This window comes from Trachinotus anak, unplaced genomic scaffold, assembly GCF_046630095.1.
Source record: "Trachinotus anak isolate AG129_WGS33_773 ecotype Australia unplaced genomic scaffold, CSIRO_AGI_Tana_v1 ptg000003l, whole genome shotgun sequence".
Classification (NCBI taxonomy): Eukaryota; Metazoa; Chordata; class Actinopteri; order Carangiformes; family Carangidae; genus Trachinotus; species Trachinotus anak.
The window spans coordinates 23037140-23059497 of record NW_027273854.1 but is presented as its reverse complement, the minus strand read 5'-3'; the positions used below and the strand labels follow the sequence as shown (position 1 = coordinate 23059497).

At 38.9% G+C, this 22358-nt stretch overlaps 1 protein-coding gene across 3 annotated transcripts in view; it reads left to right on the top strand.

The window, feature by feature from the left end:
* LOC139618596 (neurabin-2-like) overlaps positions 1–22051 on the top strand; it is a 38535-nt gene extending 16484 nt beyond the window's left edge. For all 3 annotated transcript variants that reach the window (XM_071474661.1, XM_071474659.1, XM_071474660.1), the window contains 10 exons: positions 5822–5954; positions 7182–7302; positions 8405–8509; positions 9021–9156; positions 11481–11624; positions 11720–11773; positions 11972–12103; positions 13883–13980; positions 14063–14159; positions 16161–22051. In XM_071474661.1, coding sequence (XP_071330762.1) covers positions 5822–5954; positions 7182–7302; positions 8405–8509; positions 9021–9156; positions 11481–11624; positions 11720–11773; positions 11972–12103; positions 13883–13980; positions 14063–14159; positions 16161–16214 — 1074 coding nt within the window. In that variant the 3' untranslated portion in view covers positions 16215–22051. The remainder of the gene's footprint in view (positions 1–5821; positions 5955–7181; positions 7303–8404; positions 8510–9020; positions 9157–11480; positions 11625–11719; positions 11774–11971; positions 12104–13882; positions 13981–14062; positions 14160–16160) is intronic.
* Positions 22052–22358: the final 307 nt, after the last annotated feature.

Below are 22358 nucleotides of genomic sequence, written 5' to 3'. Positions count from 1 at the left end.
CGCGGACAGACTTGTAACTTTCCAATAGCGACTCACTGTAGCCTCCAACCTGCCCTGAAGACGTAGCGCTGCACAGGCGTATATATTATAACCTATCATAAAAACAAGGATGGCGAAGCTCTTGTTAAGCTACAAGGGCTCTCATCAAGAGACCAAGTTTGGTGGCAGTGAAAACTTGTGCTAGCCCCTTTAAACATCTGGTCAAAGTAGTTAATAAATAAGGTGTTTTCTGTTGTTTTGTTGTCTTTAATTTGTAGAAAAATCTAAGTGTAAAAACAACAATTTGCACATTGACACATTGAGTTTTATGAGCCAGACTCCTTGTTAGGCAGCTTTTGTTACTTTTGGACACAGCCAAGACAATATATCCTGGTTTAAAAGGGGTTAATGTTCTCGTTGTGTTTCCTGCCACTAAACCTCTAACCTGAGGGACAAGAGGATCTAGCAGCCTCCTTGCCCAGTCTGGATGCAGTTACCTGACTGACATCCACCTGACCGTAGTGACTCAGGCTAATTCACTGCTCAGCCTGCATGGATTAGCCGTGTGTTAGCCTGCTTCTGTTTTTAGCTGCAGTCTTTATTTCATCTTTTGGTTCTTTATCGTTTCTTATGTGGTAGCTGTTGTTTTTTGTTACTGTGGCTTAACCTGTCAGTTTAGATTTAAATTATAGGATCACACACACACAGTGACACTTGGTGCTAAAATCCATTCAGTCATTATAGCAGCTGCAGGCCACGCTGAGAGCCTGTGTGTCCACTGCCCAGATGTCCCGATTACTTTCACTCCTAATCCCACAATCCTGCTGTTGATGTGATGACCTGAATTTTCTTCAGCATGTTTGATTGGTTGTAATTTGATGTGGCCTTGAGTCAAGACACAAACTTGCAGCAACAAACAAAGAACCACAAGAGCAGAGAGGCAGCACAGGCTTGTGTTGGAGGTTCGCCCTGCCTCCTGCTGGAGCTCTCTGTGGCTTGGCTTCCACCCAGTGCAGCAGTGGCTGGTTTATGATTGGCCAGATTATGCAGAGGCCGTCATTCATGAGGTAGTGTTAGAAGAAAAAAGCAAAAAAAATGGTTCTTCTGCCTTGTATTTGGTTCCAGTCCACTCAGACATCTTAAAGTCGGGATGCAGAGGACTGTGTTTTGTATATAACTAGTTATTAATGCGACTCTAAAATTGCCTGTAGGTGTGAATGTGAGCGTGAATGGTTGTTTGTCTCTATGTGTCAGCCCTGCGATAGACTGGCGACCTGTCCAGGCTGTACCCCGCCCTCGCCCAATGTCAGTTGGGATTGGCTCCAGCATCCCCGTGGCCTGGTTTGAATATGCGGTATAGAAAATGGATGGGTGGATGGTTATTAATGCCCCTTTCTGGCAGATTTGAATCAATAAACTGTTTGCTATTTATGCTGTTAAGTGCCTTTGGAGATAAATGAAGTTCAACTTGAACACTGGCTTCACTGTTCAAGTGCAAAATTGATTAGCTGATTTTTTTGTTTCTCAAAAATGTCAACCTCTTAATAAGCATTTAGTTCATGTTCATCAAAAGTTGTCTATCTCAGACTCTGCCAGGTGTTTGTGAGCTAAGAGAGAGTGTTTCAGTCTTGTACTGATTTGTTCCAGAGCATCACATGAGCAGAGTGGCTCCACCACACTAACATGCATATTATTGCAGCAATAAAAGTGTAAAACCCTGATGTGAGTCTTGTGACTGAAACGATGAGCTGCTGCTTCTCTCTGTTTCATTTCACTGTAAACTGAATATCTTTAGGTTTACTTGAGATAGAATATGTTACACTAGGCCCTGGTTGTACTTATTGTTAGCCAGTGTTGATGGCAAAGTTTATAATTAAACTAGATATATATATATACATGATTATGAAGTTCTTTTCTATAGCTTTGTGTGTTTGTAACTCATATCAGGAAAAAGGCATCCACACACTGAGCTGGTGCTGAGTGATTTTGACACAAATGTCCAAATCTTGTTTGTCCACCAGCTGTGTCATTGATGAGTGGTGATTATTTAGTGCATTTGTGTGTTTATTTGTTCATTTTGAACTTTGTTGTTAACTTTACAGTTTAATAATGGTGAAGTTTTTAATGTGTTTACCATCATATCACAGTGTTACAGCAAAGAAAGAAAGTTCAGATGCATCGTATAGATGAGTTATCTGAGAAAACTAAAATACTCTGTACAGTCTAAGTAACCGTACGTGAAAGATGAAGCATTTAAAAACCAAAATAAAAGGGAAGAAATAGTCTATACACCATAGAAATTGTAATAATCATCTTTATTGTCCACGGATGTGGAAATGTGCCTTTGGCTTCACAGGCTGGTTGAAACACATCATTGTAACTCACAAACAATATATACAATAATAAATTAGCACAACATGCACAGTGGTTCCAGTGTGAGTGATGCTCACGAGCTTAACAAAGTTATTGCATTTGGTATAAAGGACTTTCTGTAAATGTTCTTGGTTGCCATTGTGGCTCTACAGCGTCTTCCTGAGGGCAGTTTTGTGAACAACAGTTTTACTGGCCGTTGTTTATAATCCTGGTCTGTCTGTTTTTGTTCTTAGAGCCCAGCCGCCCATACCATGTACAAATATTAAAAGACAAAACAGTTAACTTGCAAAATTTCATATTAGCAATGAAATGCTTGTTTACCACTAAACAATACTTACAATACAATCAGGATGCCATTAATGTGAATGAACGATTTGGCTGTTTGATTACATTATTTTAATGTGCATTGTAAATAAATGTGACAACTTAGAAAACAAAGATGTTCCTCATAACTTACCTGAGAATCAGAATTTCAGTGTTAAAGTAGCAGTAACTACAAACAGCCAAATCACTGTCAGGTGGATCGTTATGTTCACATTAATGGCATCCTGGTTGAGGTGCTGCAGAGGTTTTCAAGCAGTAAAGTGCACCTCCTCAGGGGGAGATGGGAGGAGTGAATCGGGGGATGCAGAGGGGGAGACAGGAGGCGGAGATCCTGCATGAGGTGAAAGGAGCAGGTGTGTTCCAGTGTTGTAGAAACAATGGGAAGTTAATTCATGTAGTTTGGCCCACTCCTTAACATGGTCAGTCGATGTGAGGCAGTTATGGCACTTTAAAACTTTTAAAAAATGGCATTTAATCATCTAAAAATCTGTCAAATCTGAACACACAGCCATGTTGAACATTGTGACTTGATTGCATTATTTTCATGTACATTGTAAATTAACCTGACAACTTAGAAATCATAGAAAACAAAGATGTTCCTCATAACTTACCTGAGACTCATCATGTTTTAAAGTTTTCTTCAGTGTCACAGTAACAGGAACTACACTCAGCTAATCCGGCGGTCTTTTATTGTCGCCTACTGCCCAGAATGTAAACAAGTGCTGGTTAAATAAACAGGTCTTAGATTCAGATTGAGAGATTGTGTTCATGACGTCTGTGGGCAATACTCTGGAGCCTCATGCGCACACACACATACACATTCACCCAGCTTTCAAGGTACTCAACAGGAAGGAAACATGACAACAGGAAAGAGTTTAACAATCACGCCCTCTGACCCTGTTTGTGTCAGAATGTGTGTGTGTGTGTGTGTGTGTGTGTGTGTGTGTGTGTGTGTGTGTGTGTGTGTGTGCGCGCGCACCTCTCTTCTACATTCAGGGGTATGTAAATGATCCTGTAACAAGCACCTCCTACACATAAAGGCCTCTGGCTCTGTCTCTCTATGTATATATCTCTCTCACACACACACATTAGCATATCTGCCAGACAGGGACAGAGAGAGAGAGCAAATCAGTGCCAGTGCCAAACCCTTGCTGGGCAAGCCTGTGGTTGCCGTGGAAACCAAGCCACGTGATGACAGAGATGGTCAGCAGGGAGACAGATGCTCCTGACCTTTTGGGCGGGTTGGAGGAGAGTGGAGAGTAGGAGACAAGGTGGGAAGAGGGAAAAAGTGAAATATATTTATACACATAGATTATATCACATAATATGGAAAGGAAAAGTGATATCTACTGTATACATGTACACTACGTTCTCTTCTTTCTGATGGAGACTGAATATAAGTGAGAACTGGTGCAGACCGGCTGGTGGAGGATTTTATGGTCCAATCTTTTAAAAGTGTTGTTGCCAGAGTGGGATTGAGCCTCTTTCAGCCTGGAAACATCCCTGCGGTCGTGTTGCCACACTGACAGAGCCGGTGTTGGAGCTCTTCACAGAGCTGGTCACTCATTGGCTGACAAATACATGTATGTTAATGATATACAATGAAGAACCAGTGCTCAACCGTTAAAAACATGGGAAGTGTGTATGACTGTGTGACTGTTAGCAGGAACTTCATAAGGTCACACAATAAAGGGGATTTGAAAGTATACATGCACAGAATGTGTTGTACGTGCTCATCGTGAAAATCAAAAACCTACATCGGCGCCACTCTGCGCCTCATGCACCGCACAGTCCTTCACAGTCTGCTCTTACCCCAGCCTCTCTGCTAGTCACAGTTAAAGGATCCACCGTCACTATTTTAGCATTTAGCGTTAGCATTAATCAGAACTTCATCATGTGACTTTTGTCTTTATTCTGTAACGATTTTGACTTTAAATGTTGCAAAGTAAAATACTTGAGTGAAGAAATACATTAGTACGAGTAACATTACTGATTTTTAAACATTCTCCAAAAAGTACACAAAAAATGACTTTGATACAGTAACAAGAGTAAATCTAATTTGTTACTTCTCATGATTGCTATAAAGTTTCAACAGGACCATGCGCACCATATGTCCCTTAGAACCCCTATAACACCTGGCTACAAAACAAACAGACACAAGAAATTAAAGCTGCACCAACATTCAATGAATCAAATGACTTTATTCAATAAATGTGTCGGTCATTTATTTTTGTTTGTTTGTTTGTTACTACTGTACTGTTTGAGTCTAATCTCACCATTCTCATCAGCCCTGTTTCCATTTAGCAGCTTAAGAGCCAGACATTTCCCTCAGGGTTTGGTTGGTGGACAGAGCTGAAAGAGGGTGAATACTGGACTTACATTTGTTCAGTGGACAGAAACATGACTATAAATAAATCATAATGTTGCTTCTCGTCTGCTGGTTGTGTAAATAGGCAAATGTTTGCTATCACTTTCGCAGTATTAGAGGCTGTTCTGCTGCCCCCAAGTGGCAAAAAGAACCTCCAAAACAAAACGAACAAATAATCAGATCTGGAGATCACCAGATACTGTCACGTTCAACCACTGAAATTTCAAACATCAGAAAACAAAATGTAAATTTGTTTTGGCTGTCAGGCTCATGATGTTTATACTACTCTGTACTGTATGTACACAAGCAGGCCACATTTGCTTTATGAGGTGCACCTAGCTCGAACGAATGCAATCTAATACTTTGTGTTGTGTTGTTGAATAGTATTTCATTGTATTGAGTTATTGTGTATCTAATCCCAGAGTCATGTTGGAGAAAATTAAACACTATGAACATGTTATGAATAAGAATTATACAGTGATAATGATGTCACATGACGGTCACTGTGGTACAAAATATTCACATTCATAGATCCATCATACTGTATGTATGTATGTATGTATGTATGTTAGAGGTTTTTGACAGCTACATGTCCATCAAACTCAGGTTAGATGTCCTGGAGAACAACATGAGGCCTTCGTCAAGGAGCTCCTCAGGGAACCCTCTGGGTGCCCCGTTCACTATGTAGAAAAACTCTTTTTTACTAACAGTTCATGAAGAGGCAAATACTGCTAGAAAAAGAGGCTATCTGACCTTTGACCTTTGCCCTGTGTGTAGGTCTTCACCACCTACTCTAACGAAGACTACGATCGACGCAACGACGATGTCGACCCCATGGCAGCCTCGGCCGAGTACGAGCTGGAGAAGAGAGTCGAGAAGCTGGACCTATTTCCTGTGGAGCTGGAGAAAGGTACACACACACACACACACACACTCACGCACATCTTTACAATCATTGAGAGTCATTCAGTCAAGCCTCTTATGTAACTACACACACACACACACACTCACACACGTGCACACTATAACTGACAGGGAGCTGTTAGCTGACAACTCCATTATCCCTTTATGGGATTAAATGTAGCGCGGATTAGCCTAATTAGCGGCTAGTAATTCTGGAGGCAGTGGATTTGAACCAGCAACCATCCGTGACGGCTGCTCCCAGCACAGCACAATGGCTACCACACCGACTAATGTGTAATAGAATAGAATATGGATATAATATATTATGGGTTTGACTGCCACAGCACACTTAGCACTAATATAAAATCTATACAATGTGTTTTACTGATAACATATAATAATATGGTTCTTATGAATATGAATGTACACTACCAGTCAAATGTTTGAGACCACATTTTTGAATAAATAAAATTTTAGCAGCTCAGGTTCAGATAATGACCTTAAAATGGTATTAAGGTGAGCAGTAAACTGTCCAAGGTTAAAAAAAAAAAAAAAAAATTAAAATAAATAAATAAAGGAAACAAGAAACCTAACTTCCAGCTTTCATGAAGAGATGGAAGTAAATGAAGCTTTAAAAGTTGATGCAAACACTTCCTACAGGCGGATGACTTACAAACCTCTGATGCATTAATCAGATAATATTGAACTGCAGGAAGTAGGACGGTGTGTTTCTATCAGAATAGTGAGAAAAAGACAACAAAGGAAGACAGGCTGGTTGGTCTGAGGTTCATCCTACAGCATGATAATGAGCCAAAACATTAGAAGAAAAGAACCAGACAATAGCATCACATGATGAAGAGCAGCACAGTCTCCAGACTGAAATCACATGGTGCAGAAACCTACAAGTGCAACACATTTGTAGGAACTTGTGCAACAGTGTTGGTAGATAGATCATCACGAGTGTGTTCAGCTGCAGGATGAGTCAAAAATTTAGATTAAATTTAATATTTAATGATTTCCTGGTTGATGACACTGAGACATAACACTGTACATTTCAGTAATAATGGAGAAAATGGAAAAATTCAGGTGCTAAAACTTTTGATCAGTAGGTTGTGTATAATTAATGCCACAAATCATATATCTATAAACATACAATTCAAGATACAGATCAGTATTTTCATTGTCAATATTTATATTGTGTGTGTGTGTGTGTGTGTGTGTGTGTGTCTCTCAGACAGTGATGGTCTGGGTATCAGTATCATAGGTATGGGTGCAGGAGCTGATATGGGTCTGGAGAAACTGGGGATCTTCGTTAAGACGGTCACTGAGGGTGGAGCTGCACAGAGAGACGGCAGGTACGTGGTTCACACAGGTGCTCTGTTGCCATTAATGAAAAAAAAAAAAAACTTGTTCGAGAGGTTGTTGAACATCTTGAGAAATACGTGTGAGAGTGAGATGAGAAGACTGTTATCAGATATCATGCCTGTGTGCTGTACACTGAGCTGATGTTGAGACATGTTTAGCCAAGTTTAGCATAAACTAACTGGCTGGAGGCGAGACTCCTGAGGAACCAGTACGACCGACAGCTACATCACAATGATCGTGTGACAGACAAACACAGCCAAAGGCGTTGGTAGTTTTTGGTGGCGTTCTTGTTAGTTGGGTTACAGATATTTTTAAGGTTGATTGGGTGTTTCGAAAATCCAAGCGGCAACCTCTGTTCCTGAAATATGAAGCCAACGCTGAAGTGCCAAAACCTGCAGCTCTTTGAACAGCTGATTGAGTCTGGCTCCAAAAGCGAGTCAGTCCCCATAGACTCTCGTGTTAAAATGTCCAAAATGTCCAGAAATAAACATGTTGACAAAAAAAAAGCAGTTTTGGTCTCTATAGCTAATTTCCTTCTTCATGACAACTGTATATGGGGGGGGGGCTTAATTTGATTAAGTCTTAAAGTTATGCATGGTTAAGGGCGTTTAACTCTTCAGTTATGACAGAATTTTCCCATTTCCACTGGGGATGGTGGAAACAAGCTAACACAACAATGACTTAATGACACACCCTGTAATTTGACTGAGTTTGATCTGTCCAGAGTTCCAAAATACACCGTAACGACACTTCTAAAGCTGCCACAGTGTATCTCCTTCGTTACACATACAGAAAGGTAAAAACAACAACATGTAGTTTTAGGTGGAGTTAATGTGCTGGTACTGTGGTACTACGGCCTTGGTGAACAACAGCCGGTGCAGTGAATGTGCACAGATTCCTGAAGTTATGTTGTCACAATGAGCAAATGTGCGACCGCCCAAAATATTCCTTTAAATTTCTTAGTCAAAGTCGAGAGCCTGATAATTATATTTGTCTCCATGTATAGATGAAATGAAATAACCCAGTATGGTTGATACTTCACTCCTCATCCCTGAATGAACACACGTGAATTCTGCCCGTGTCTGTGTGAAGGATCCAGGTGAACGATCTGATCGTGGAGGTCGATGGGACCAGTCTGGTCGGCGTCACCCAGAGCTTTGCTGCCTCTGTCCTCCGCAACACCACCGGCACTGTCAGGTCTGTCTCACACACACACACAAACACACACACACACACACACACACACACACACACACACACACACAAAAACACACACACACACACTAATATCTCTCTATCCTCCATACACACATTTTATTTGAGTATATTTTTTAAATTGCTCAATTAACATAATAAAACTGTGTATTTATTTATTTATTTGGAGGTATTTCATGCATTTTATTTGGCAGATTTGTGATATAAATTGCATATTTTTCAGGTTTTTCTTTGGTGTGTGCTGAATTTTCAGGTTTGTTTTGGGTGCTGTTTGGTTTGTTGTTTTCAGTTTTGCAGTTTGATGGTTTGTGTTTGATGCATTTTGAATCTTGTAACATTTTTGATCTGTGGGTGTGAAATGTTTTCAGGTTTACAGTTGCTCTGTGTTTGACCTGCTCCGATTTATAACTGTGTTTTTTTGAGTCCTTTAGTTTGATCGATAGATTTTGAGTGTTTCCAGATTTATTATTGATGCATGTTGAATGTTTTCCAGGTTTGTGATTGGCCGGGAGAAGCCGGGGGAGCAGAGTGAAGTGGCTCAGCTGATCCAGCAGACTCTGGAACAGGAGAGATGGCAGAGAGAGATGATGGAGCAGAGATACAAACAGTACATGGACGATGATGAAGAGGTACCTGCTGAGTCTAACGTACATGTGTGCACACAAACATACACAAGGTTGAATAAAATAACAGGTGCTCTGTTGTGTGTTTATGGAGCTGGTTTTCTGAAGCATCTTCAGCTCTTGCTGCTTCATCAGCTCATGAGCTGCAGGAAATCAAAAGGGGACTGAGAGAGAAACAGAATGAGAAGTACGGCTATATATCGTGTTGTATATACATGTGTGTGTTTTTGTGTGTGTATGACAAAATGTCGTCTGTACGCCACCACGTGGCCTGTTGTTTCAAACTCAGTCCAACTTCTCCATCTTGTGGTCAGAGAGAGTAACACACAGGTGGACACTACAACAGTAACCAGTACTGTGTTTCAAAACCATGAAAAACAATGACAATTAACCACTGAACATGTCTTTACATTCTCAGTAACTGAATGTAAATTCTTGCCTTAACTACTATAATTAAATGAGGTAGTACAGTTAATTATACTGATGAATGAAAGCTGCCATTCCTTATGACCTGTCCAGCACCAAGGTTATAACAGTTTTGCATTCATTAGTTTTTATTTTTAACACTAACAACAACAACAACGAACATAAAATGTAGATATGGGAACAAATATGGAAACGGCTGACAGAAGAATTCTTCGAGGTTGAGTTAACTTGAGAGAAAAACATGAAAAAATGTAAAACACAGCAAACTGTAGCGATTTGATTCTTTTAGATGAACCAACTCCAAATTAACTCATCGACGAACTGGACTGCTCTGCACTAGTCGTGAGCGCTACAGCTCTGTTTCTCATCACTGCAGTTAATTAACAATAAAACACTTGATATCATTAATACAGTGAATGTTTTAAAGTGCACATGTGCTGGTAATAGCTACACCGAGATCTGATAAGGCTATAAAATTGGAAGATAGATTTTTTTTATCCATCCAAAAACACTGCAGGCTTATGTATGAATGTCCTCAGTATTTCTAAAATCCTGGCTACAGTCGAGCTCATCACTCATCTAAACGAGGATTTAACATAAACACTTCCTGAACGTTTCAAAAGATGAACCAAAGTGTTCATTGTAGAAATTCTTGAACTACTTAAAAATCAACCTCAAGAATCCAAACAAATCATAAACTATTAAATAAATAAAATTACACAGATCAGATGGAGGTTATAACGCACGGTAATTCACGGTCCACCTTGAATGTAGAATATATACATTTAAAAGGGAGCTCCAGCTATTTGCTCATCCACAATGTCTGGGGACTTGTGAGAGAGATTCAAAAGGAAGGTCAAGCAGCATACTGATGTAGAGAGCATTTGATCTAGCCTAAAAACAGATGCAGTCAGAAAGCTAGCTCGTCTTTGTGTAAGAGTGATATATTAAGTGCAACTCTGCATTTTAGTGAATGCATTTTGTCAGCAATAATGTTACAGGGAAGCCGGAAAGGCTCCATGTACAAGGCAATGTAAGGATAAGTTATTTTGTAATGCAGTGGAGAAAAAGACAAATGATTGGCAGACTGTTATCGATTGTGTTGATCCTTTAAGTGGGAGATGGTTGTAGTTCAGAAGGTTAAGTCTGAACAACCAGCAAGAGCTTTCTTCTTTCGGTTAATTTGTAATTTAATACCTATGCAGTCTGCTTCAGGGCAGCTGCCATTTCTACCACTTTATATGACACATATACTCCTTCAAATGAAATTATACAGCTACTCATGAAGAGAGAAATGACTGGGACAAGGAGTTTGGTGTCACTGTTGTGCTAAAGTTACATTTTAAAGAATTAGTTTGACAGGATAGAGTAGACTTTTGCCTGCACAGTTAATATGAGGCTAACGCTAGCTGCCGGTTTGCTGAGCACAAAGACAGGAAATAGGTGAAACAGCTAGCTTAGCTCTGTGCGAAGGTAACAAAACCACTTCTAAAGCTCACTAAGCAGATATAACCCTCCTGTAAAACCATGTGTCATTTTGTTTTTGTACAGATTAAAGAAAACTAAATGTAAGACTTGTTAGCTTGAGAGGCGCTAACAGGCTGATTTCTCAGACAGAGCCACAGTATTACTCTCATCTGCAAGTAGCATTTTAAAGAAATGGTTTGAAATTTTGGCAGATACATTACATTTGCTTCCTCGATACCACCACATTTGTACAGTAAATATAAAGCAAATACCAGCAGCCATGAAAATAGTTAGCTTTCTGCGGGCCGGTTGATTCTGATACCGTCTTCAGACAGAGCTAGCTGTTTATCCCTGTCTCCAGTCTTTGTGCTAAGATAAGCTAACAGGCTGTATTTAGGAAGTATTGCATGTTATGTTTTCTTTTTATCCATCTGCAGACAGGTGAATACGCAACAGATGAGGAGGAGGAGATGAGCCCAGTGTTTCCAAACTCCATCGAGGTTTTCGACCTGGCAGAGAACCAGGACATGTTGTCTCCTGTGGAGCTGGACCCTGAGAAGCTGGCCCACAAATTCAAGGAGGTACCTGTGATTTTTATCATTTAGATCCTGAGTGTAATCAATTCATTCAATCATTCATTTTACTTTTTCTTTTTATTCTCCGTCTGTGTCTGCAGCTTCAGATTAAACATGCAGTAACCCAGGCAGAGATCCAGCTGCTAAAGAGAAAGGTAAGACCCCTTAACATTCAATCCCATCTTAACATACAGAAATGAAATACACTAAAATATCCAGGTGCTACTGTATTGCAGAGGAGAATATACATAAGCATAACATTAGTTCTTTTTCTGGCTGAACGATGACTTAACGCTTGCGCTACCTCCCACATAACCACCTCCTCCCTCCCACACTGACCCCTTTACCTCCAGCTGGCTCACGCAGAGCAGGATAAGTTGCGTTGGCGGATGGAGCGCACTCAGTTGGAGCAAAACATCCGGGACAGTAAAGAGAGGATGGAGAAACTGGAGGGCTACTGGATGGAGGCGCAGTCCCTGTGTAAGGTAATTTATTAGAGAGTAAGTACTGAAAGCAAGGAGGGGACTCATGAGTGGAAGGTTTGGTGATGATGAAGTATTTTTCCTTGTTATTTAAATGCTCAATTAGCAATAGAGTAGCGCTTAAAAACCAATAAATAGATTAATACATTTTCCAATTAATTGTGATTTTTATGACATGTACCTCTGTGTTAAATTTACCTGTACTGACACCTGTGTTACTGATTGTAACGACCTGCACAAGCAGCACTCAGACTGTCTCGTGACCTTGACATTCACTTTGCCATCTGCGTATCTCGACGCTAAGCGCAGTGCACGCAGCACACAGGTGGGAGGAGAGGCACAAACAGGTGGAAGGTTTATTCAGATGAATGTCCCAGAGCCACGTCTGTTTCCGGAGCAACTGTAAATATACAGAAGTAACTTAAATTTAAATAAACTATTTTAATCAAACACTCCCCAACCAGTAGATGCCTTTAAATCAGCATTAAAAACGAACAGTTTTAAGCAGGGACCTTAAAACAGTCTGTATTGATTTATAAATTCATATGAGTAATTCTGACCCTATCTGTATCCAGACGCTTTATGCTCATATGAGAAGTTTCTCCTTCAGTTCATGAAATCCCTACAACCGTCTGAAGGCAGCAGGACAGATATGTTGATAAACCTTCAGAATTAAAAGCACCACGCCAGGGTGCTGTTACACATGACCATCCACAGTGTTTGTCTTGATTAAATCACCTGTTAATGACTCCCGGCTGCTACAGAATAACCACACACACCTCTTCACACAGCCTGGTCGGTTAGAGCTCAGGACTCTGCCTGTCATACTGGAGACATCGGGTTACTGGAGCTCATTAGTCCTGGGCATCATGAACCTTTTTTTTTTTTGCAGCTCCTCTTTTATTCTGTGTTACGGTGCAAACATTGCTGTGCTAATGATGATGATGATGTGAACATTTACAAAATGAAATATAGCAGAATAACCCGCCTGAAAAGCATTAGCTTGATGGGATCACATAAATATATAATCATTCTTTTCTATCGTCGTGAATTACCTGTGATAAAAACAACATGTTGTGATGCTGTTGTGTTCACATCATGCCGCTCTGTAACATCCAGACAAGGACATGATTTTCTGGAAAAGCTGATTCCTCATTTTTTGAGCTGCTGTTTCAGAGCATTGAGACCAGTGGTGTATCTCTGTAGCACCACACTGCAATGCACAACAATGTTGTGAAACATTTTACCTTCATCAAAACAGCTGAAGCATTTTTTTGCTGCTTCTGTGATTTGGATGTTGCACTTGGTCATATTGCAATTTTGATTATATTTAGATTAATTGTGCAGCCCTACTTATAAGCACCTGTTTTGCCATCTTTGCCTGAAAAGTGCTATATAAATAAAGCTTGATTTGATTTGATTATGTTTGAGCACTGCTGTAGTTTCCCCAGGTGTGACATCCTGGCGCTGCCTGTATTGAGCTTTAAAAATATTATAGCTATAAAGAAACATAAAAACCTAAATGGTGCCTATTACCAACCTCATAGACTGTTCCATGACCAAGATAATTAAACAGTAAGAAATTCAAATTCCTGGGATAAATGAGAAGTGTTTTACACAACATTGGTATTTATTTATCTCATACAGCTGAATCATCAAGAATCAAAATGAATCGAATAAAATCAGGAAATCACTAAAACTCTATTAATGGGTAATGGGAAACTAGTTGTTTCATTAACTTATAGTGCGTGTGTGTGTGCGTGTCTTTGTATGTGTTTCCAGGCAGTGGATGAACACCTGAAGGAAACCCAGGCTCAGTACCAAACCCTCGAGAGGAAATACAGCAAAGCCAAGAGACTGATCAAAGAGTACCAGCAGAAGTAAGGAAGGGGGGAAAAAAAAGGTTTGAGAGGAGTAAATGATATGAAAACTTAAACGTGTGTGTTTATGTGTGCATTGTAGGGAGATTGAGTATCTGAAGAAGGAGACAGCTCAGCGTCGGGCGCAAGAAGAGAGCGAGGCAACACACAAAGAAGAGACGGACAACCTGCAGGAAAAGGTCAATAAAATTCTTCAGATTTTTCCTTGTTTTTCTACTGTGATCAGGTTATATTTTCTCACACAGAGTTGGGAACATAATGCTTATCCAAACAGGTTCTCCTGGTTTTTAAGGGCTAGTTGACCCAAATTACAAAAAAACTAAATTTTGTCTTACTCATATTAAAGTAACTAATACCTCTACGAACACCTGATTCTGTTGATTTTAATTCTGTTGGATCTGTTTGATACTGATGAACGCCTTGAAAAATGGTAACATGGACACTTTAATAATCTGGTTTAATTCCTTTTAATAACTGTCAGGAGGTTTTTTAGTTTAGGGTGATGCTCCCTCTTCAGTGGTGTTCCCCAAGGCTCCGTCTCTGGTCCCCTTCTGGTTTTTAAATATTGCAAATATTTTCACACATAGCAAATTCAGTGCTGATCCTCAGGCATGTTGGAGACTGACGTGTTGAAAACAATTCTCACAGTCCCGTGAAAAGCTGCAGCAATATTCCCACTCATGACTGACTGTTCCTGCCAGTCTTCTCACACTGTCTCTATCCACAAACACCAGGTACTGAGAGCAACAACTGTGTGACTCATCATCTGTTTAATGAGTCTTAGGAAAGAACAGCCTGGAGCTCCACAGTGAGATGTGGCTGTGATGAGCAACATGAGAAACGTTATGTGATAAAGGTTGTCCAGATTCGATTTTATAGTGGGATCTCTCGACAGAATAGAAACTTTACTTTGAAAGAAACTTTTAAAATAATTTCAGAATTAAAAAAAAACAACATGACAAAGTCCAAATTTAAATTTTACTATTATTTTACATAGGGCAGCCCATACTGAAATGTAATATAAGACATATATATATATATATATTACCTATATTATTATCACATACACACATCATCTGGATATATGAACATCTAAGTTTATAACATATATGAAATACCCATAGAAAAAAAGTACACACACACACACACACACACACACACACATATATATATATATATGTTGCAACCATATATTTTTATGATACATGTTTAATTTATATATGCAGGTTTACTAAAACAACACACACATAAAAATGTTTTGTGCTTATGGAGGTTTTTCTTATTAATTCCTCGTTAACTTTGAACATGTTTGATTTCCCATTTTAGTAAATTGGTCTCAGACTTTTGGACCTTACTGTACATAATATCAACATATACTGACAGGCTTTGGGATGGATATGTATTTATGTAACATATGTCTACAATGTAAGCATACATGGATAAACATAGATATTTATATGGGCTAGCCATATATGTCGATATATGAAATTATTTTAATTTCTAATAGGTTTCATATATAGTCCTTTACATATGTGCTTTTATTTCATATGTACATACACAATATGTCATATATGGAAACATACATACGTATATTACATTAGCATATGGGACTGTTAAATTGCAGATGGTTATTGTGTGGATTATTGTGATGACAAATAAAACTATGGCAACCATTCTTCAAAATGTCCAGAACTGTGAAGGAAACTTTAAAAGAGACTTAACCTTCTGTTGTCAGTAGATATATAAAATATATCTAATATAGCTGCTGTATATTCATATATATTCACATTTACAACTCTGTAAAAGTGAATATATATACTCCAGGACAACAGTAAGTTTTTACTCCTCAGAAAACTCTCTTCAGGTTTCCCAAATAGTGCATCATGACGATAAAAGCCCAGCATTTAAAGCAGATGAGAGTCATGAATATGATGGGACATGATTGTCACAGCCTCTAACCTGCCCACCTGTAATGTATTCGTCCTGATCCCATCCTGCATCCAAATGCACCAGAGTGAGTGTGTGAGGCAAGCCTGGCCACAAAATTACCAAAAGTGCATTCACACCCCCACAATGCACTGGGCTCCATTCATCAGCCTTTAATCGTGAAACAGGTACCTTTCTTAAGTTTGGTGTAGTTCAAATGTATTTAGTTATCATCCACTGTGTTGTTTCCACAGATTACAGACTTGGAGACCAAAGTGGATGCCCTGAAGACCCCCAAACCCTCCTAGACTGCTGCTACTTCCTACCTCCTTTCTGTGACTCGGAAGAGGAGGAGCTCTGCCTTCATTCTGACCGGGGCTGTATTTTATTCCAATCAACCATTTACTGCACAGACAGGGGACAGGAGGGGGGAAAAAGAATATCAAGGATGACAATTGTAAGAAAGAGGACAAGGAGGGTGACATACAAAGAGAAAAGCAACCTCTCATCTGCCATCTGCCAACAGCTTAGAGCTCCGTCAATCAATAACCAATCCCAGAATGCACCTTCTGTAATACCCGGAGTCCTCCTTGTGTGTCTTCCTGGCAACCGGCTTGGCAATCAACACGGAAACCACATTCAACAACTTGTACATCATTTATCGATGATCTGTTTTCTCATTAGTGGTATCTTAGCCGAACTCTGCTATTGATCCAGATTTATTTTAAAAAAGCGCTTTTAATAAACAGGCTTGTCACAAAGTGCTTTATAGAGTGACAGAGGGGATACACGCAGAATAAAACGGAGCAAAACAGGAAAGGATGAAGGTCATTTGGTTGTAGTTGTACTACTTTTGTACTACGTAGTTGAACCATCTCTTTTATTTTTTTGGGACGGGACTGGATTCTTCCGAAGAGGACGAACATGTTTTCTGTTACATAGCGCTGGTCATTCAAATCAAGAAATCAAGAAGTGTCCACCTCATTTTTAAAGACTCAACTTCAACTCTGAAGTGGAACCTGTGTAGTAATGACAAACCATGACAAAAACTAACTCTCAAAAGGAAATAGCCACCGCTCTATGAGAACTATGAAACAAAATGGCCGACAAATTTCTGATCAGTGACAAAAACTGGGAAATAACAGAACGCCCGCTCCAGCCTTTGTTTTCTCTTTTCCAGTCTAATTTTCTGCAAGCGATGGAAGGAATCAGGCAGAAAGTGTGTATTTGAGGTCTGAACTGGAGGCATACTGTTTGTATATATTCTATACATGTATTTAAAAGTGTTTAAATGGCTTAAGCAATTAAGTGGGTCTGATAGCGGCGACTGAAGCGGTGCAGTGACTGAGTGATCACGTCTTGCTGTGGAAGGCGGAGCGGTTCAGTAGCCCAGATTCAGTCTGTTTCATCTCTTCTCTCTCAACATCAGTGGCAGACAGGGTGTGAATAGTCTAATATGTGCTTATAGAGCTTCTAATGGTGTATATTTGTTGGTGTTTACTACAGTATCTGTGGGTTTACATGCATTCCAACATCCTGTTCTTCAGGATAGTCATGTACTATATTCTTGAGTTGGTGCAGGGAAACATTTCTTTATGTTTTCAGAAAATTTGCTCTTATCCAGGATAAAAAAAAACAGAATATGCCAGCTTGAATATACTAATGTTCTGAGGCTATTTTGTGTTTAACGTCCACTATGTTTCCTGAGCTCAGGCCACAGGATAAATGCAGAATATTCACTTGACTCCTGTATTCAGAAACATCTGATATGTACATCAGGGTCTTCTGAGGTGAACTGTTAGTGTCAGTTCAAACATTTCTTGGAGGCAGAACTTTTTTACATTTAAGCTGGTGGAGCCAACCAATAATAGATTTTTGAGCGATATATCGATATTAGAGAGTTCTGATGACAATGCATTGGACAGTATTCTCCTTTTTTATATAGATACACTTAAGGAAATTTGGTGCTGAAGGAACTGTGAACTTTTACAGTTGAAAAATTAATTTTATAATTTTCTACATGACCTCGTACAAACGTTTGGTGTTTACGTAATGTTTTCATTTACATACCATTTTCCTGTAACTCATCAGCTAATATTCACTAATAATATTGGCCATGGCCATAATAATTCAGTTATTTTGTAAGATGCTCAACTGTACACATAACTGTGAAATTTTAACCGCAACTGAATACTTAGTATATGTATTAGAGTCTGATATGGAAGCAAAAAAATATTTGATTATAAAAATAGCAAAATATATAACTTTGAAATATAACAGCTACTGAATGATTAATATGAAAATTTAAATGTAGCTAAATTTATAGCATTTAAATATTATCTTTTGGAAAATAATTCTCTGAATTTAGTCCTTTAGGTTTGACTGATTATCCTTAGTGACCCAGATGTTAAAGTCTGAAAATCTGAAATATTGAAATTCTGAATCTTTCATTGTTGTTTCTTAATATGACGTAATGGACGTTTGAATTTTGAATTTGTGTAATTAATTATTTAATAATAATAATTCTTATTATTATTATTATAACAAATGAAGGGAAATCAAGTTTTCAACTCGAAAGTACATTTTGGACATTTCAGAGAGGGGAATTTAAACCGGATACAGTACAGTAGTCAAATGTCAAAACTAGCTTTTCAGTTGCTTATAAACTTCTAATTATTATTCATATTCTCTTTGATTTCATATTGGCCTGCCAATTTATCAAACTGTAAGAGCTGTACTAAGTAATCTGAGTTACCTAGTTAGCCTTAAAGTTCAGACTGGATATACCTGGTTGTAGCTATCCATATATACTAATTTAGACTACTAGCCTCCCAAAAGCGTATAATAGATAATTGTCATGAGTGAAAGAATAAGAGTCTTTGCCAATTACAATTTCATTGATATTTCTGTCAGTATTTGTCTTTTCTAGTTAGCTAGCGAAGCCTTTCCATGCTAACCTACCAGAACAGTTTTGCCTCTGAGAAATGTTTGTCTAACTGGACCTTTCACATTGATATCAGAAAACAGTCTGCGTGTAAACACACTCAGCACACCTCATGTTAGGAGGAGAGTAAAATGTCCCAGTGCCAGTATTATGACTTTAGAATATGAACCTAAGTTAGTGATACATGTGTGTCTGACGTAGCTCAAATATAGGTTGAATACAAACATGTTGCTGTGGTCATTAAAAGTCACCTACACATTTTTTCTTTTCTCAAACTAAAATATTTATTTGATCAGATAAATGGAAGTTGCTGAAAATGCTTGTGCCTAAAATTTGAATCATTTAGATTATCACTTTGAAAATGGTAATTAATCACAATTTATATAGTTAGAGAACGGACAAACTGAGTGTTAGGGATTGGACTGTGGCTGTGGTAACAGTACACTGTGTATGTTTAGACAGTTATAGTTCGAAGTATTCAGATGTGACTGTGCCCAGTGTTTGATGACGGCTGTTTGATTCCAAATATGAGCTTCATATTTGGATGTGGATGGTGAAATGGTGCTCAGTAAGACAGTGTTACACAAGTAACTTATACAAAGTTTTGAACGGGCCAGTTGTGTATTTTGCTGCTCTCGTGTTGTCATTCACCACAGTGATTACTGTGAGTTCATGTATGTGTTAATCAGGACATTACAGCTTGCTGGCAAGCTCTCATTAGGTTGCATCCACTGAAAATGCTGTAATAGAAAAAAAAAAATAATTAGGCTACTTAAATTCTAATCAATACTGAAAACAGACGTTTTTGATTCTGAGAGTTTTTCCCCTGTTGTAAGATACAGAGAAGCTAAAAAATCAACTCCTCCCACTTTGTGCTTTAGGTCTGTGTTCAGATCAGATTTCACAAAAACAAAATCATGTTATGCAGTGGATGTTATTTTTTAGCCATGCTAGTGTCAGGCGGGCAGATCACTATTTTGGTCCGGACTGAAATATCCCTCAGGTTGGATGGATTACGATGGAAATTTGTAGGAACACTGATGGTTCCCAGAGGATGAAGCCTAATAACTTTCATTAGGTTTGGTTATTCGATTTTTTGGTTATTGACTTTTCATGTAGCGCTTCCATCAGGTAAAAAGAAAATATTGATTTGTCCAGTGCTTAGGTTTATGAGCAATCTGGGAGACCTCTGTAAAGTTTAAACCTGCCCACCATCAGCATGTTAGCATCGTCATTATGAGCATAATCGCATGCTAACATTAGATTTTAGCTCAGTGCACTGCTGTGTCAGTACGGAGCCGCTAGCATGGCTGGGGAGTAGTTTTGTTATATAAACTATTAAAAAAAGAAATATTTAGTTTGTTTTAATATTTTGCAAATAAAAACTAACTTCAACAAATATAACAAACGTGGGTAAAGCAGTTCTACTTGTTATTTAAATTACAATCAAATGTTGCATTTCCACCCTTACAAATAGTTAGCTGAACCATTGTTTGTGCTCCTGAATCCTACAGGAAGTAGTTTGTATTAGATGTGTGTCCACAGAGATGTTCAGTGAAGTTTGTGTACTGCTGAACTCGAGAACTGTTGAGGAATTATCTCACTCTTCTGTTTATACACATGTGCTTCGTTTTCTCGCCTGTCCTGACGGAATTACATTTGACCTGGACGACTCCGGACTCGCAGTATAAGGTTCGTGTTTTCATGCAAGATTGAATTAGACAGAATAACATTTTTTCTTTTTAAAAAAAAAAAAAACAAACCACCAAGTATTTGTTCAGAACTTGCAGTATGTTTACATCATCAAGAGAGAGAGAGCGTTTTTAAAGGAATTCAAATCAGCCATAGGCAATTCACTTGAGTATTTTTATTATTTTTTATTACAGTTTTGTCTCTATGTCAAACCGACGTGAGCTGTATAATTGCTGTTTCATCACCAAATCAAGTCCTGGTCACTTTGGGTTTACTATCTAAACACAGTTAGTGATCACTTTGCCTTGTTAGGATGACTTCTTGTTAGTTGACATGCTGCTTTTGCCTTTACGAAGCCTTCAGATGTGTGTGTGCTGTAGCTGTAGCTGACTGTCACAGTTGTTACCCCTCATGTCTGCACATCGGTCATACCTGCATTTAAAAAAAAACAAAACAAGGGTTACCAGTGTTTAAAGAGTGCTCCCCAGTGACTACAGACAAACTGCCATGACTGACAGATTGTAGCACTACAGCATTTAAATATTGTTACAGATTGTAGACGGATTGATGCCTTTCTCCGCGACACTTCTCCAGTGTGTGGTCATCACTTCCCATAATTTCAGTATTTATTAAACGCAGCTCTTTCCCCTGCTTTGCATTCTGGGAGCTGTCTTACAAACCCATTGTCCCACTGGTGGGCTCTGAGCAGCTCTGTTGGAGCAGGTGATGGGGTTTAGTGCCTTGCTTCAGGGTTGAAGGATAATGATTGTTGGGAGTAGCCTGTCCAAGCGTACAAATGTGCGTTCCACCACCAGCACCCTGTTATCTCGCCTTTGGTTGATGAGCCTCCAGGTCAGAATCGCATCAAGGTGTTTGGACCCCATTATACCTGCTTAGGAATCTGGTTTGTTTCAGCCTTGGTGATGCAGTGACCCTTTTAGATGGTCAGGGTGGAAAGCTAACTGGACAGCTAGAAAACTGTCCTGTAACCACTGGTGACCAGTCTTTAAACATTTCACAGCCAGAGCCAATAGAGTTAGTAGAAGAGATGCCTGTAGACTTGTGCTCATGTGACATTTACGAATCTGGAAAAAACTGAGGAAAAGTTTCAGTTTCAGAGAATTTCTTTTTTTAAATTATGTGTTGTTGGAATTTTCCATTTGCATCATTTTATTCTGCTCCAACCCAAACTCCATAGCATTTTAGAGGAATTTCAGTCCTTTTTTTTTTTTTTTTTTTTTTTTGAATATTAACCCTTGGCTTGACGTCTTCTCATACACTGATGAAAGCAGAATTAGGTGTCATGTGGCGTGATCATGGACTGAGCGGTGCCAAACACTGTGAGCAGGACAATCTGACAGTGTGTAAACTCTGCGACCTTTGAGAGTGTCTCAGGTCGGAAACAGATTTCCTTCTCTGCCTGGTTCTGTTCTACAGTTGACGCCACCATGTCTGTCTGAACCAATACCTGTCTGTCAGCATTAATAAATAAATATATGTTGAACAAGACACGTGAGAGGACACTTGATTCAAGTGTTAGTTTACTGTTGACTTAGCCTGTGTGTGTGTGTGTGTCTGTCTGTGCCTTTAACAAAGGCCATTGAGTGATTTGATGCCTACAAATAATACCTTAATAAAAACAACAAACAATAACTTGACTTTCTGATAAGAAAAAAAAACCAAAACACAAATGACATGAAAATCATAGATTATTCACATTTTAGTGTAAATAAATTAAAAAGACATGTTTTTAGATGCAGTCCGTTATCATGCATGAATTAAGATGCATCATGTTATCATCAATTTATCAGACTGT